The 16,395-nt window shown below is 43.2% G+C and overlaps 1 protein-coding gene across 1 annotated transcript in view; it reads right to left on the bottom strand.

The window, feature by feature from the left end:
• Positions 1-3,107: 3,107 nt before the first annotated feature.
• LOC137904621 (microtubule-associated protein tau-like) overlaps positions 3,108-16,395 on the bottom strand; it is a 35,978-nt gene continuing 22,690 nt past the window's right edge. Inside the window, exons 7-16 of the mRNA XM_068748820.1 lie at positions 13,603-13,931; positions 11,871-12,068; positions 10,751-10,865; positions 9,784-9,840; positions 9,427-9,673; positions 7,035-7,077; positions 5,160-5,252; positions 3,614-3,695; positions 3,431-3,540; positions 3,108-3,281 (exon numbers count right to left, since the gene is read on the bottom strand). Coding sequence (XP_068604921.1) covers positions 3,108-3,281; positions 3,431-3,540; positions 3,614-3,695; positions 5,160-5,252; positions 7,035-7,077; positions 9,427-9,673; positions 9,784-9,840; positions 10,751-10,865; positions 11,871-12,068; positions 13,603-13,931 — 1,448 coding nt within the window. The remainder of the gene's footprint in view (positions 3,282-3,430; positions 3,541-3,613; positions 3,696-5,159; positions 5,253-7,034; positions 7,078-9,426; positions 9,674-9,783; positions 9,841-10,750; positions 10,866-11,870; positions 12,069-13,602; positions 13,932-16,395) is intronic.

A 16,395-nucleotide genomic window follows, 5' to 3' on the forward strand; every position in this document is an offset into this window, starting at 1 on the left:
TTCTTATGACCGCATTAATTAATTATTTTTATTTCTCAACACTATTTTTTAAAGTACAGATCTGCTGAGCAGACGTGGCTAAGTACCACTAGATGGTCCCGATCACAGTACTTGCGAGCCCTTCCTGGTTCTGCGTTCCTGAAATACCGCTGCACAAGGCATTCCTGGAGCCGGGCAGTTTCCCACTGTCCAGAAAATACTAAAGAAATAATGAACCCATGATCATTTAACATTTGTTAAATTACCTTACACAAAGAACCAATGCAAAATAACGAACAAAAATGTTTTAAAAAGCTATTTACTTCAATCTATTTACACTCCAGATGTTGTGGAAAGCGGAACACAGGAAGGGGACGCAGATGAGAACTGGGCTGGATGAGGACGGCCTATGATCAAAATGAAAATAGTGACAATGATGGGAAGACCACACCAACGCAGCTCGTCATTATTCCAACAATGTCAGTGTCGACCACCAAAATACGAGAAAGACTTTCATTCCAGAACAGAAACATTCTTCTACGAACATCATCCTCTTATCTTGTCTTGTCTTGTGTGTATCACTGTGTGTGTATCGGCTGATCTATCTTTGTGTGCTTTTGTGCATGTTTACCAACTGTTTTGTGTGCGCTTTCCTGCATACGGCTGTTTCCGTGAGAACTTTAGCAGGTCTCACGGAGAGGACGCTAAGACGCACTTGGATAGCGGAAAGACTTAAAAGAGGATGTGATGCTGTGGCTCCACCCCCTCTCCACTGGGGGGACCACATGACCAGGAAGTGCCACAAGAGAGTGCATGTGCTGTCTGTCTGACTCTTAAAGTCAAATGGGAAACGCATGTGATTGCTGGGGCCCCTCACAGGAAGGGGAACAGGTGTTTGAGGGACGCAGCGGCAGGGATCAAGAGATTAGACATGCGGAAACTAAAGACTTATGCTGCAGGAGAACATGCACTGTGACAGATCAGAGTTCCGTGCCCTCAAACGTTGGTGCGGGTCCTTCCTACTCTGATCTTAACTAAAAATATCCGGATTTAAAACCTAAATCCAAAGTTTACTGATGAATCTTTTGTGAAACAGGGTTAACCCGCTCCACGACCACTTGGCCACCAGCCCTCTTGATTATCATGCACTGATCTCACCACATGACTTTTCTAACTGTGCTACATTCATCTGCTTCGCAGATTTACAGCTTCTAAACATTGCAGTAACGATTGCCAAAGAAAAGCCTCTGTCGGATGTGTCTGACATTCTGCGCTGATTTCAAGCTCTGTCTTTAGATCCATGTCCAACTGTTTCCCCTCCCCTCCACTGCCCAGACGGCACCCACTCGTCCTCGCCACCCAACAATGCTAGCTTCAAACATAAATAATCTAGACATGAAGAAACAGGGGAAGACAAACTGGGGCAAAGATACCAAGAGTGTTAGTGTACAATGAGAAAGCATGCATGGTTGTAGGTCATGTTGATTATGAAACAATTGCTGATTGGTTAGAATATGTTTAAAGCAGACTTGACGGTATTTGCTCTGCTGGCACTGAGACTGCGTTAACGTGGAAAAGAGGTGCAGCTAATGAATGACAAGGTTGGAAGTTAAAGAAGGTAAGAGGGACCGTAGTGTTTTTGCTATAAAGACAGTAATTAGACGGAGGAGCACTGAAAACTATATTGGGTTTATTGCAGTAGGGTTCTAAAACTGGGGCTTGAGCTTGCAGTTTTAGGAATCAGTGCTTACGAGGGGAATGTATGAGTTTGCATGCTCGTGGGAAGCCCCACATAGAAACAGACAAACGGCAATTGCTCTTCTCTGCTGCAGGCAGGACCGAAGATCAACCGGGGAACTGAGAGGTCCAGGTTCGGAATAGTAGCAGGGCGCTAGCAGGTGGGCCCCAGAGAAATACGGCGACGCAATTGGCCAGTTTGGTGCTGCAGTGGGCGGGATTAAGGGTGGGGCCATAGGGAAGTGACTACGCCATGGTTGATTGGTTGGTTGGTGCATTGGCGGGGTCGGCCATGTGCTTCCCGCCAAAATCTAGGTCACTCAGATTCAATCTATGGAGGGAAACAGGCAAGATTAAGATAAGAGAATGTAACCACCAGAAAAACACAAACGTTTGATCAGAAAAGGAGAAAAGAGGAGGAACATTTATCTTAAATTGTACTAGATGACTCTTTATGTCTGGATCTTGTCCATATGAATTAAATGCCAAATAATAAAACATTCCTGTTTTTATTGCATCAGCAATACAGTCATCCATCAATTAGGCTGATGTGGAAACCACACAGGGTTGGACTCGGAGGCCAGAGGCAGTGCAGCAGATAAATTTATCTTCTAACACAGGCTAATCCGGACTCCGTATCTCTTCATAATTCAATTTCGTAGCAATGTAGCTGCTATTTTTACCACCCCACTCCATCACACACATAGAGAGCAAGCATACACACATGGACACGTGCACAGATGCTACTCGTCTCCGTAATTTGCTGCTTGCAGAACCCCATGAATAGCTATTGTCCAATCAGAGCTTAGCAACTGTATCTAGACACACGGGCCTGTTGAACATGTTGCAGCAGTGTGGACAGGATGACAGTGTGGAGACAGTGTGGATGACAGTGTGCTTCTTTGCTACAACACAAGCTGCAGCATATTTGACAAATCAACTAATCCCGACAATCCAGGCTGCCAGTTGGTCACTGATGTCAGGTGGTCAGTAAACAGCTGTGGCAGAGCGTCCACTGGTTAAATGCTCGCTTTCCTGTGGTAAACATAATGATAACGATGACCAGCCATTTAGAATAGAATAGAATCGTACTTTATTGTCATTTCAGACGGTGATGCAATGAAATTAATGCAGCTTCCGTTTACTTTTAGGGCTTTTCTGCATGTATGCAATTGATGATTGAAGAGCAATATTGCAGGTCATCTAAGACTTTATTTCTGTCTTCTACATGGAGCATTAGGGTGTGAGGGTGGAGTCTTGGACATGCAACCTCATGTAATGGATCGCTGTACCTTCTGCATGCATACTGAACCGCTTCCTGCTGAACAACGGGCTAGCTGTAAACACCTAAAGGTCATTTTCATTTGACTATAGCTGATTTGCGTCCGCCTTTACTCACTTGTCTCAGCGATGCGCTTGTCTAAGCTAAGGGGCTCCCTCAGCCCATCTCCCCCAAAAAGAGTCGGTGGGTGCTCCTTCATCCCAATCTCCTTAGCAACACCTCCTGGTGCCGTTGCCAGAGCAGCAACAGCTGTTGGAGTTGGGCTCACCTCTGTTTTCTCCTCCTGAAGCCAAATATAGGGGAAAAAAAAACCCTCATTCTTTTTTTAGTGTATTATTTCATATTAATACGCCATCTAGTGGCATTAGCAAGTAAAGGCACAGTGACACAGCAGAGGCAAAGCCTGTTGAAGGTCACGCGTAGATGCTTGACCTTGTGTCCGTTGGTCTGTCCGCTGCCTGGCCCCACGTTTTCCATGGATCCAGCCTTAGACTTAGATTTAATGTTTTGCTTCTGGGACTCAATTTTCATCTCGCCTCCACCTGGAGTCAGAAGACGATTAGAACAAGAACAGCGTAGAGTTTAAAGGGAGGAGAAAGCCTTTCTGAAACTGACCTGGCTTATGTTTGATGTTGTCCTTGGAGCCACATTTGGAAGTCACTTTGCTCACATCAACCTTTCTATTCAGGATCTGCACCTGAGAAAGAGAAGAGATCATGAATATTCTTTAAATTGCCTCATTTAGACGATACGTCCTGACTCCAACATCCGCCTTATCGATCTCAGATTACATCCACTGTCATGCATCAGATGCGTTTACACAGGGATGATGTTGAATTACATTTAATCTGTGGGAGAACAGATTGCATCTCCACTCCTTACTTTGACCTGTTTTATTTTATGCAAGGCGTCCTCTTGTTTTTTTGAGGCTGGTACATGACGCTCCACCGTTGCAGATAAAATGGGACAGGCTATAATTGGAGGTAGGGAAAATTCAGGTATTATATCATCATCACCTCGCGAGGGAGTGTGTTTAATCTGGATTAGTCTGCTGGTAGTTGGTTCTAATGGATTCGAATATCTGGTTACCTGAGATCAATCATATTCAAATATTTGATGAGAGAAAGGAGACAGTGGAATATGACCCAATGCAACAAAAAAAAAAACTTCTTCATAGGGTGACACTTATTAGTGAGCTGATTATAATATAGTTATTAGAAATGCAAATATTTAAATTCATTGAAATACTAAACAAGCCATTATAATATTTGCACTTTAGAAAACTGCCCTTTTCTTTACATGGAAAATGCTTTTCAACATACTTTTTATGTGTTGTACATGTTTTGCATGCAAATCAGCAGTACATAAAAAGTATAAAGCATCGTATGTAGTTATGGCAGGCAGAAATGGACCATGAAACGGTGAAGACTGAAATAAGAAGCCACACAAAACACAATAGTTGGCAGATATTTGCGAGACCAGTCGAGGGGATTGAGACTTTTTATATCACGGCACAGACCAAGAGGCTGATTTCCATCATCCCATCATGTGTGTCGCCTCTGCAATGATTAAACTTTAGTTTGTCATGACTGTGGTTGACACCTGTTTCAGACAATGGCTGCTGGTAGCGTGATGCACTGCATGTGGGTGATCCAGCTTGCAGAGTGATTGGAAGGCATTCTTTGAACATTTTCATGATCTGTTATGGATTCGACTAAATGAATCCATGAGAGCAGCCCAGAAATAAGATAAGACAGAAGCAGGTGCTAGAATGACACGATACGTGAACGCAATCGGGGATGAAAGAGGGATCCGTGAGCATGCCGACCACAGCGCATTCAGTAGTCTGGAGAATATCAATGCTTCAGTGTCGCTGTCATTCAATCAAGAATAACTCAGTCTATACGGAAGCAGCAAACTGATGAATCGTCAAACTGATTCAGTCTTAGATCCGCTAGTGATTGCATAAACTAGGTTTAAGAGGTTTACAAGATATGATATCCAACCACATTCATTTCTCTTGCACGTCATCCTTTTCTAGTTGGGATAAAATGAGGTTCCCAACTCTTCCACCAGTGTGAGCCAAAAAAAGCAAGACAAGGACTGAATTAGCATCTTAATAATATGGCCAGAGTCTGACTCCAGCTGCAGCTGTACTTACATTGCCACCTCCTGGGACATGCTTAATATTGTCCTTGGATCCACAGCGAGACGTGACATGGCTGAAGTCCAGCTTTTTGTGCACTAGCTGAACCTAAAGACAGGCATGCAAGACGTCCATACGAGACAGGGAGGGAAGAGACAGAGCGGGCAAAAGAAGAAAGACAAGAGCAGCAGAGAAGAGGAGATCAGCCGTCAGCGTCACTTGACAGGTCAGTCGGCTTGCTTTGTCAGTATGGAAGAGACCTTGCCATTCTCATCAATGATTCCTCCAATCAGCGATCGGCTGCATCATGTCATGACTGGAGCAGAGCATTTGTAACGATGTTTTGGGACATTATTGCGATTCAAAATTAACTTTATGAAATATTCTCTAAGGAGGTATGAGCTGAGGATCCTGACTGAATAACAGTGGCACTCTTTCATAAGCTGCATCAAGTACATGACAAACACTGGAAGAGGAGAAGAGGCGCGTGCAACACAAAAGTACACAGGAAAGCCAGTGTTCTGGCGTTAACACATGCTCCTCTATGCAGAGACACAATCGCAAGCGACTAAAATAGCAAGAAAAGAATAGAAAAGGCAAAAGGTGTCCTCAGCCTCTTTTTTCTGTTCTGCATTCTGTCGTTAAGAACAAATTCCAGTCGACGTTTGGCTCAGATGGGAAACCAAGATTTTTTTTTTAAAGCAATGAGCAGTGATTGTAGCTTTTGGGTCATTGATGAACCTAAGTATTAATGGATGATCACAATCAGCCATGTTGCATGTGTTGAACGCCACCCCTTTGTTGATAATCAGGATAAACAATGTCACAGACGAGGTCATTCCATAAAGACGAACAAAAAAGGGCCTGGAAACCAGACCGACGCATTCAGGTAACAGATGAAGTGACCAGCAGGATCAAAATCACAAAGACACATAAAGCGGCTCCGCCTTTTTGTGCGGGGATATTGATTTTATTGCCGCTGCAGCAATGTGAAATGCCCTGGAGCAGACGTAAGACACCTTCCGAGTCTCTGAAGATGGCATGATGACGCAGGCGGCTGCAGCAAAGGATGACTCACAGAGTTACGCTCAATGCACACAGACGTGCATGGACACATGCACACAATCAGCACTCGGCCTGTGTTGCCCGTAGCCGCGACGTTGTGATGCATCAGTTCATAAACTAAAAGGACTTAATTAAGGAATATTGGAAATACTTTATTTTTTATGCAAAAATAAAATTGGAGATGTCATGTTGACAGTTTTTGTCTTTCAGACTTGCATCCGAGTTCATCTCCTCAGATGCCAGCAGTAAAAACATGGTGTATTTTTTTGGATAGTGCGCTTTAAAAGATGGAGGAAGTTTAGCCTAATGCTAAAAGCTATAGCAGAGACGCCTATCAAGCAAAGATGAACTCATTTGAAACGGTAGGTAGAAAATGTCAAAACACAAAAACTACATGAATTATTTCTGATTTTAACATTTGGAATTGAATTTAAGCTCCAATGCACATTTACCTCTTCAGGCTGCTTCTATATGATTCTGATTACAACACGATGCAATGTAAGTAAGGCCATCCGTCTAATGGTTGGAAAAGTAGGGAAATCCCAAATGCCAGTATCCTGTAGTTTACGATGTGAAGTTAAATTGGCTGTTATTCAGCACAATAATAATAACAATACAATCTTATTTAGAGACATTGTCTTACCATTGATCATGAAAACTGCAGTTTTTTTAATAACAGTCATAATAAATCGAAGGAAGAGCTGCAGACTGGACAGATATCTTCTCATTTCTCTGGTGAACAGCAGGGGGCGGGTCCTGGGTGAATGCATGTAGAATGTGTGCGTGCAGGGACATACGGCGTAAGGAGAGATGGTAGAGACTCACTCTGGCCTTGGCAGCAGGGGTGGACGGGTCTGACGCCTTGTTGCTCTGAGAGGACAAAACCTGCGGAGACAAGCACCCCCCTGGTCAATACAACCTCCAGCCAATCACGGGCCTCCGTAAATGCAGTGGAAGAGCAGGTGGAAGGGGCGGGACCTAATAAACCATACTGTGTGGTTGTATGGAAAATAGCGGTGTCATTCAAGAAGAAATCATTCGAACAATGTGTGGGTGAACAATTCTGTCTCGTTGTAATAGTGACACCAATTAGTTGTGTGACTTAATCACCAACTAATGGGCAGATTATGGTACAATAGCAGGTACAAGAACAGGTACAATAGCAGGTACTCAGCAGCAAACCGGAGAAGATGAAACACCTTAAAACATGGCAACGACTTACAGCAGTTACACAAATAAAATGCAGCTTGTACCAAATATCCGGCGCGAGAACGAGCAGAGCAAAAGATCAAATGCCACATTCGTGACAGTATGGCGACAAATAGGAGCACAATATTTTATTTTCCATACTGTTTGATTTATTTTTGAGTGACAAACATACAATTTGCTGCCAATGTCCTCATAATGGTTGAAGCTTAAGAGACTGGAGGATGAGTGACACGTCTGCTATTTTACAATCTCTTTGTTCAGCAGCTATTTGTTAAATGCATCACACTGTCTCCACTTTATTGCACTTAGGGACACGTCATTAAAATACATTCAACCCTCCGTGAAACGACACAGCAGGAATAGAACTGCCTCTGCAAAACACAGGCCATCTCAAAATTAATCTAGCTTTAATTGGACTTGTGATTTCTAGCCCGATATAAATGATACAGGTAGACGAAGTGGGGAATCACCGTGAATATAAAACAAGGTATAAATAGGGGAGAGATGACATCCATGCTTGGGTTGACAAATCGGAAAGAATTTGCTCAATGGTTTACCCAGACAGCCGTCTCTAATCCTCCTGTGTGACCGCGCGGAAGAATAATGCAGCATGAATGGACAAGGATATTTAAGTAGATAAATATGTACATATTGTATTTTTTAGAGCACAGAAGCAAGAAGACAACTTTGATTACGCCAACAGATGGGACATTATTATTTTCGCAGGGTCTATAGACATGAAATCTAGAAAGAGCTGGCAAGGAGATAGGAAGTTAGGGGTTCGATGCCTTGCTTAACGACACCTCGGCAGGAGGTTAACTGGCACCTCAACGGACTGGGCTCGTGGTGCAGCTAGTTCAGACTGACGATTAAAAGCAGATTGGATGCAGATTGGATTTCAGATTTACTCTGAGAAATGACTAATGCAAAAAAATCACAGATTAACTTTGACTATGAAAAGAGGCTGACATGACAAAATAAAGCAGCACAAAACAGTATAAAAATAAAAAATACCATGATAACTATTTGTATAAAATAGTTACACATTTTGGAAAAGATTTGAAGAGATGATTCGCTACACTCACGATGTCATTTTATGAGATTAATGGAAAAGCAAGTCTCAGGAGACCGGATGAACCGAGCTGACACATCAAATCTGAAGGGGAGCAGAGAGTATCTGTGATTCAAGGCGACGCCTCAAAACCCCATCACAAAGAATGAGGGGCCGGAAATACAGCCAAGCGTCTGACACGCGTCAGATCATGATGTTCTGTGCACCTTTATCACAGTTATGGAAGGAAGAGGAAGCTCATTGTGTCAGTAAGGCTTCAAAGAGTCTCCCTGTGTGTCACAGCAGGAGAGGTTCTCCAAGCGTCCCTGGGAGTGTGAGGAACAAAGTTCGCAGTGCAGCAAAGACAAGACAATTAAAAGGTGGATGGATGAGAGAAGCCTTTTAACATCGTACCAGAGTAACCAAAAAGTATTAAACAGCATCATCCAAAATAGGCAATACACATCTTAACCTGAGTTTAACTGCAATGGCAGGCGCTGGCGTACATTAAAACCCTCACGTATAGCATAGAGTGGATGTGCTTGATGATTTAATTGAATTAGAAAGTCTGGTTTCAGTGTTTGAAACATCTGCCGCAGCAGCAAACGTTGTCTGACATTTAAGTTGCAAAACTCAAAGCTGTGGTTATAAAACCGACAGGACAGAGGGAACTGTGCCGAGGAGAGACGGTTCATTACCCACGGAAATAAACGAGAAGGGAGCTCTGGTGGAGATCAGGATTTACCCAACCATTTCATTGTGTGAACCTGGACTCGGAACAGAAATAATACTCAACCATCACTAATCCTATTGTCATGTAAGAAGATTTAAAGTCAGTTCATCAGCTGTGCCTAGACGTGAACACACATTCACTCTGATTGCAGAATGACCTCATTCAAAGGTTATTATTTCCCTAATTGTTGTGCTGTTTGATAATTATATTGACCTTTCTTGAACTGTGTGGTTTGTCCTACCTTTCCTCCACCGGGTTGGTATTTGATGTTGTCAATGGATCCAACCTTGGAGCGAACGTTCTTAAGGTCAGGGGTTGGAGCGTTGATAGGCCGGGGGGTTCGAGGAGTACGGGGCACTGGCGGCTTCTTCTCCACTGGGGTCTGCTTGGGCACGGGGGGTTTGGTGATAACCCGGCGGCGATGAGCTTCACCGTTAGTGGAGGGCGCAGCGGAAGAGGGGGGGCGACGGGCTGCAGACCGGCGGAGAATAGAATGATTCCACCTTTCATGATGCCTGAATAAACCATTTGAGCAGCTCATTGATCCGGCGTGGAGAAGAGAAGACATTGGCTCGTCTTACCTGCCGTCTTGGGTTTCTTGGGCTCGCCTGTCTTATTCTCAGCATCATTTTTGTTTGCTGAAAGCAGGACACATAGAACACAACCTTGAAAACACTAGAATGACATAATCCTGGTAGTATTTATGAGTGTACTAGTGTAGACCATGTGGGGGGGATTTTTATTTGGCATTTGAAGTACAGTGTTTTGTTTAGAATCTATACTGTAGATGTGATGTAAAGTTTAGATCTTCTCAGGAGTCGGTTGAGATCAAACCAGAAATAGAAAATTACAAAGTCAAGGAGAGATTGTGCATGACAAAATAAATAAAGGACGAATAGAAAGACATTTCAGGTGACAACAAATCTCGCTGAAAAGCTGGCTATAGAATTACAGCGTGCAAACCCTGAAAACACAAAGGTGATGTTCTAGAAAGCTCCAAAGCAGGTGATTGGCTGCTACTGTCCAACTAAATCTCCAAGTTTTCCTGACTGATTAACTCTCCTAGAGGTCTGAGGGTAACTGGTCCTGTATGGGTTCTGTCATCATGATGCGGAATGATTATGGGATCTGATTAAACCCCTGCAAAAACGTACAGCATTGACAATTGTGTGAATGAATCGTATTCTCTTGGGCTGAAGAGAAAAAGACCTGTTTGCATTGCATCGCTCAGACTGAGTCATAGCGCCCCGCTCAAAGAGCTCTTTGTGCTGTGTGGACAAAAATACCAGTCTGGTGTCTTCAACAATCAGCTCTTGAATCCAATTAAGTATAACGTATGGTAGAAATTCAGTTACCGTGCAGCCAATGAGTCTCTCTGCAGCCGTAGTGCAGTGAGCTGAGGTCACATTGCATTGTGAACCAGCTAAAGCAGAGTTGAGTTACTGCCTCTCAGAATAAATCACCGTCAGGCGCAGAGGACAAACAGGTGGGGTGGGTACGATGGAAAGAAATGTGCTCTGCAAACGAGTTGGTGCGGGCTGAACCTACCTGCGGTTTTGCTTGCAGAAGTTGCAGAGGAGCCATTTTTATTGGCTGTTCCACGGGATGTGGGTGGGGCCTTTGGCACAGGGGGGCGTTTCTCGGCAGTACCATTTTCTGGAGTCTGGAAATGACACCCAATGAGCAATAAACTGTGTGCGTGTTTATGCAAACAAGCATTTCTTATTCTGCTGCCACTTTGCTCTTTTGTGCTATTTTCCAGCATCATGAGACGTGAATCATGCGAGTATGACGTAAGCAGAGAAGGAGAGCAAAGCGAGGAAATAAAGGTGAAGGCAGACTCATCTGGAGCAGAGGGGGGGGGGGGGGGCTGCAGTCTTTCAGTCAGATTGAAAATCACACTGAGATTCTGTGCAATAAGAACACGCAGGGTTGAAAAAGTGTCAAACAGGACCCTTCAGGTACGATTTATGTAAACATACTAAAATTTTAAGATTCAGAAGTCAAAATGTGAGCCCAAAAGAACTCCCGCTCATCAGAAGTTAAGTCTTTGAGAGCCAGTTCTTGTTGCGCTCATCGGCAGCTCCGCCAGGCTCCGGCGATTACACATCATCACTCTGAATAAGAGGCTTGCTCAAGACGAATAAAGCCTGCTCAGCATAAAACGCAGGAGACTCATGTAGCGCGCTTGTCAGCGAGGTGGATATTGGACTTGATCCTGACTGACTCCTCCAGTTTGCTCACAGAAGCGATGCCAAGCTGCCATGATCCAAGCTGCTGCAGTCGCTCTGCGTGGACGGTAAGACTTCAGGACGCACGGCTCTCTCCCGGTCCAAGAACTGATGCATCAGCAGTGTGACTTTTTCTTAACTTAAAAGTCAGTCAAATGAAGAGATTGAAACTGTCTGAAAACATTGATTTCAGGATTGAGCGGTTCTCACAGACAGCAACGACTGATTTGAGTTACAAGCTCAATGTCAAAGTATTACTGTACATGTTTTCCGCCTCTTCAATTGTTCTGTTCTTGGACTTTTTGCAAGGTGCCATGCCCCGTTGGAAACTACCATATGATACTGAGAGAAAGCCGGTACCGGTACTTGCTTTCGGTGGGAACGCCACAGTGGTTGCACCAACTTCACGAGAACGCCAGCGCAGACTTTAAACTCACCTTAGCAGCCTTGGTGGAACCAGTCGCCATCGGCGGCCGCTTGGCGGCAGTCGGTGTGGTTGCCTTGGGCACGGGACTTTTTTTATTGGCTGAGGCTGCAGTGGGGGGAGGGCGTTTGCTTGAGAGAGCTTCTCCATTGGTGGAGAGCGTGGATGGGCGTGATTTGGCAGACCTTGGTGGAGTTGAGCCCAGGTCAGGCTGGCAATAATGGAATTAAGAGAAGCCACAATAACAACAGAAGAGAAGGGAAGTAAATAAAAAAAAAGACAGAAAAAGAAAAAGCAATCGCTGATTGCAGTGACAGCGTGATATGGCACAGCCAGGAACCATGTGACATTTATAAATTAAAGTGTAAAGTGTAAATTAGCATTTTCTAGCCATGTTAGCTCATCAGCAGCAAAACAAAAAACTACTTGAAATATAATGAAAGAAGCATTCCAATAGCACCAGACAGCTCATGGTAGGAAATCAGGCCTCAAATTATTGAAAACAACACTTTAATCAAGTCACCAATCACACAGACATAATGACGGACGACCTCCAAACGGAGCGACGCCGGTTCTGATTGTCTGCATCACCGGAAGAAGCCTGAGCTTGAACCTTTTTACCGTTGTTGCTCTTGATGAGGGAACATTTTTTAATTTAACTTGAATAAGGTGAGCTTGAAGCTTACTGCTATACTGCTAACACGCTAGCCGGCATGGGCAGGGTAAAGTCTAAAGTGATTTATTTCCAAATTGCCGCACAGAAAGATGCATCGTACATCTTCACACACTAAAACGATCTAGAAAGAGAAATAGCACTGCAGGTACAGGGAAGCTCGTCTCCTTTGAGTCTCAGGAGAATTATTTCTTTCATACCTTTAGTTGCAACAACATTAAATTCACATCTAACTCTTAAAATAACTGCATCTGGCACACCTGCTCTCCTTCCCACCTGTTTTTCAGTATTTTCTCATCACAGTTTTCCCTCTGCTCCTTCACGCACACATTTCACGTCTCATCTCATTTCCTTTCCTTTCATTCTGTTTCTCAGTTATTCTATCACTCCTGTGCCAACAGTGCACTCGGCGCTGCTGACGAACCTTGTCTTGTCTAGTCAGAAAATCTGAAGGGGAGGGTTTTATAATTACCTCCACCAATGACGTTTGTTTGTTTGTTTGTTAGCAGGATAACGGAAAATGGATCCATTATCTGCTGAATGGATCTTGATGAAAAAACGAAAAGACAATCTGACGATGGATCTTGGTATAAATTACTGTAGATCCCATTACATTTAGAGAGCAATCCGGATACCTGTCTGGATTGATTAAAAAAATAAAACTATGGATTTTCCCATTCATTTATAATGGAGGCTTTAAAAAAAAAACATCTTGTAGTATGTAAAATACATTTATTTACTTTGGCCCTCACGTTGAGTAACATCTACAGCCTCACACAAATGACGAGCAATAAACTGTCGAAGCTTTGCTGCTCCCTCTGGCTTGTGCATCCGTTTGTGAGTCTGTAAAGGGCAGCGTTAAAAGTCGTTTGATAGTCTGTGCTGGATGGAACCGTTCATGTGACGACTTTAATCATCTGTGCATCGGAGCGAAATGGAACGTCAAAGTCCAGCAAATGAGAACTTGAAAGCCTTTTCCTTCAAAAGGAAAATCCACTGATGCGACTATCAGACAGACACAAATCAGACACACACACTTATGGTTGTGTGTGTGTGTGTGTGTGTGACCCACCTTGCTCTTGCTGTCAGGACTTCGTAAAGCCTTTCCATTGCTTGTGGGAGACTTGGCCGTTCCTTTCCCTTCCTTCTTCTCAGCAGACTTTTTCTCCTCCTCCTTCTTGTCGTCTTTGTTGGTCTTCTCCGGTTTGTCAACCTTCTCTCCCTTCTGGTTGGTCTTGTTGTTTTTCTCTGTGTCCATCTTCTCCGACTTGTCCTCGTCTTTGATGATCTTGTCAGACTTCTGCTTCTTGTCCGGTCCATTGTTCTGCTTCTGCGGCTCTTCCTTCTCTTTTTTGTCAAAGGGATTGATCTTGTTCGTCTTTTCTTTGTTGTCGGATTTCACTATGAGAGAAGCAACATCGTTGTTAGCGTCTGACAGGAACAGATCGATAATGTTCTGCAGCGTTCTGCATGCTCATTGTATGTATATTCCAGGTATTTATAGGCAGGAATATCTATGTGGGTTGTTGTATGTAGGTCGCCCCAGCAGCTGATTAAGAAAAATCAGAGAAAATAAGTCAGTTGAGGAAAGAAGAAGTATAACTTGGAAAGGATGGAATAAAATTAGCACTCATCTGTTCTAGTCCGAGCATCGTTAGTCTACTATGAGTCACCATCATCAATGTCTGAAATCCATAGACAGTTCTGTCAGAGGCCTTTCAATTACCTTCACTTTAGTTTATTGTCTTTTGTCATTGATTGAAGTGAGGCCACCAAAAAAACCAACGTCAGAAAAATGTCAATCAACCACCAATAATGATTCCAGATGATAATCAACAACTGAATTGTGCATTGATGATGGAAAATGATAAATGTGTTTTTGTATCAGGAAAACTATCTCAAAGGAAAGAGGTCATGGTCGTCTTGCGAGGTCAAATCAAAAGCAGCTAAACTTTAAAATCAGTCAGTGATTCACAACATATTAACAAACACTTAATATTCAGTGACATCATTATTGTAACTTTAAAATAAACAGACGACTTTATTACTCGACTGAAAGTAGCTTTATCACAGTATCGCAGCTCGGGCTGCAGCGATTCATCGATTAAATCGAGTAGTTCGATTAGAAAAAAAGCTCCGATTTCAATTTGGTTGCCTCGAGGATTCGATTAATTAGTGTTGCGTATTAAAATCACCCATAATCTGTTGAAGCCGTCCGTGGGAAAGCCAGCACGGCATGTGTGGCGGTGGGGAGCACGGACAAAGATGAAGAAAAGAACGATAATGAAGGAGAAAGGGAGGAAGGAGTCCAAAGCGAATGACAGAATCTGTCCAAAGTTTGGGACCATTTCAAGTAAAAAAAACCCCCCAAAAAACGAGAAGGTGGTGCAATGTTAGCGGTGTCAAACAGAGCTTCCGTATCGCAACAGGACTACGTCGATGTTGCAGCACTTGAACAGGAAGCATCCAGAACATTTATTATCTAAACAAGCAAACAAGGTCAAATCAATACCATCAGCTGACGCTATGTGCATGCTATCGTCACATAAGTTGTTTTTTTTTTCTATCGTCACATAACTAAAGCCCCTCTTTTGAAACACTTGGCTACATGCTAGAAACAAATTTGAAAGACTTATAATAATAATATATGTCACTAACAACATTATAGAGCGTGTTAAAATGTGAAGACAGTTTTTAATTTATAGTTTGAAATTGTTTGATGCAGCTAGTTTTATTGTCAATGTTTGTTTCACTACCTGAATACCTGAGGCTTCACTCAGGTATTTTATTTATTTTTATTTGCATTGAATGCTCTTGAGAAATTAAAGTGCAATATTAATAGAAAGGAGTGTGCCGTTTAAAATAAATGTAATTGCAAGCATTAACATTTGTTTGTTTGTTTACCTCTTAAATATATTCTGAGACACTTTAATGTGTTTTTATCCGATTACTCGATTAATCGAATGAATTACTCAATATATTAATTGATTACCTAAGCTGCACCTGCAGCACCCAGCAATACCAGCACGATGAAACTGCTGGGTGAGAACACACAGGATCCATGTAACGCCACGCTATAAGGCACAGCTGCACACACACACACCTGTGTGTGTAGTTGTGTGTGTGGGTGTGTGGGTGTGTGGGTGTGGGTGTGTGTGCGAGTCTGTTTGTTTGTGACAGATGTGATTGGGGAATTACTAACATTAACAGACACAGAGCTGGAGCAGCGATATTTCACTGCAGGCATTCTACTCCCTCACACACACGCATGTACACACACCTACACACACACACACACACACAAAGCCCCTACTCACGAGACAGGACAATCAATAGACAGGATGATAGACTGATTATTGGGAGGTATTATTTCATATACAGTTCACACAAGCTGGTCATTTCGTAAAACTCTCATACTGTAATCACACTTTCATCAGTGCCTGTACAACATTTGTGCTCATCCATTCACTATTTATTACCTTCTGTCGTGCACATGCATATATGGATTTACCTGCTCACGTGCACCAGTAATCACACGTTGAGAAACTTCCTACAAGTTTTGAGCATAAAGTTTCTATTATCAGCCCAGTCCTGTTTGTTTTTTCTTCTTCTTCTGACCTGGATTTGCTGCCGTCAAACTAAAACGAGCCCACAGACGCAGCATTTCGGGAAGTAGCTGGGCTTAACTAGTCCTGGTTCCAGGTAGGTCCCTGAGCCCATCGGCCTGATGAGCTGGTTGTGTGTTATCACAGCTTCATTTAGCTTTAGCTTCAAGACTCGCCTCCTCCTCCTCCTCCTCTTACAGTTGTGCTATTTAGTGTGTGTGTGTGTGTGTGTGCATTGCTGTGGTGCGGTGCGGTGATGC

The sequence above is a fragment of the Brachionichthys hirsutus genome, chromosome 15 (assembly GCF_040956055.1).
Source record: "Brachionichthys hirsutus isolate HB-005 chromosome 15, CSIRO-AGI_Bhir_v1, whole genome shotgun sequence".
Classification (NCBI taxonomy): Eukaryota; Metazoa; Chordata; class Actinopteri; order Lophiiformes; family Brachionichthyidae; genus Brachionichthys; species Brachionichthys hirsutus.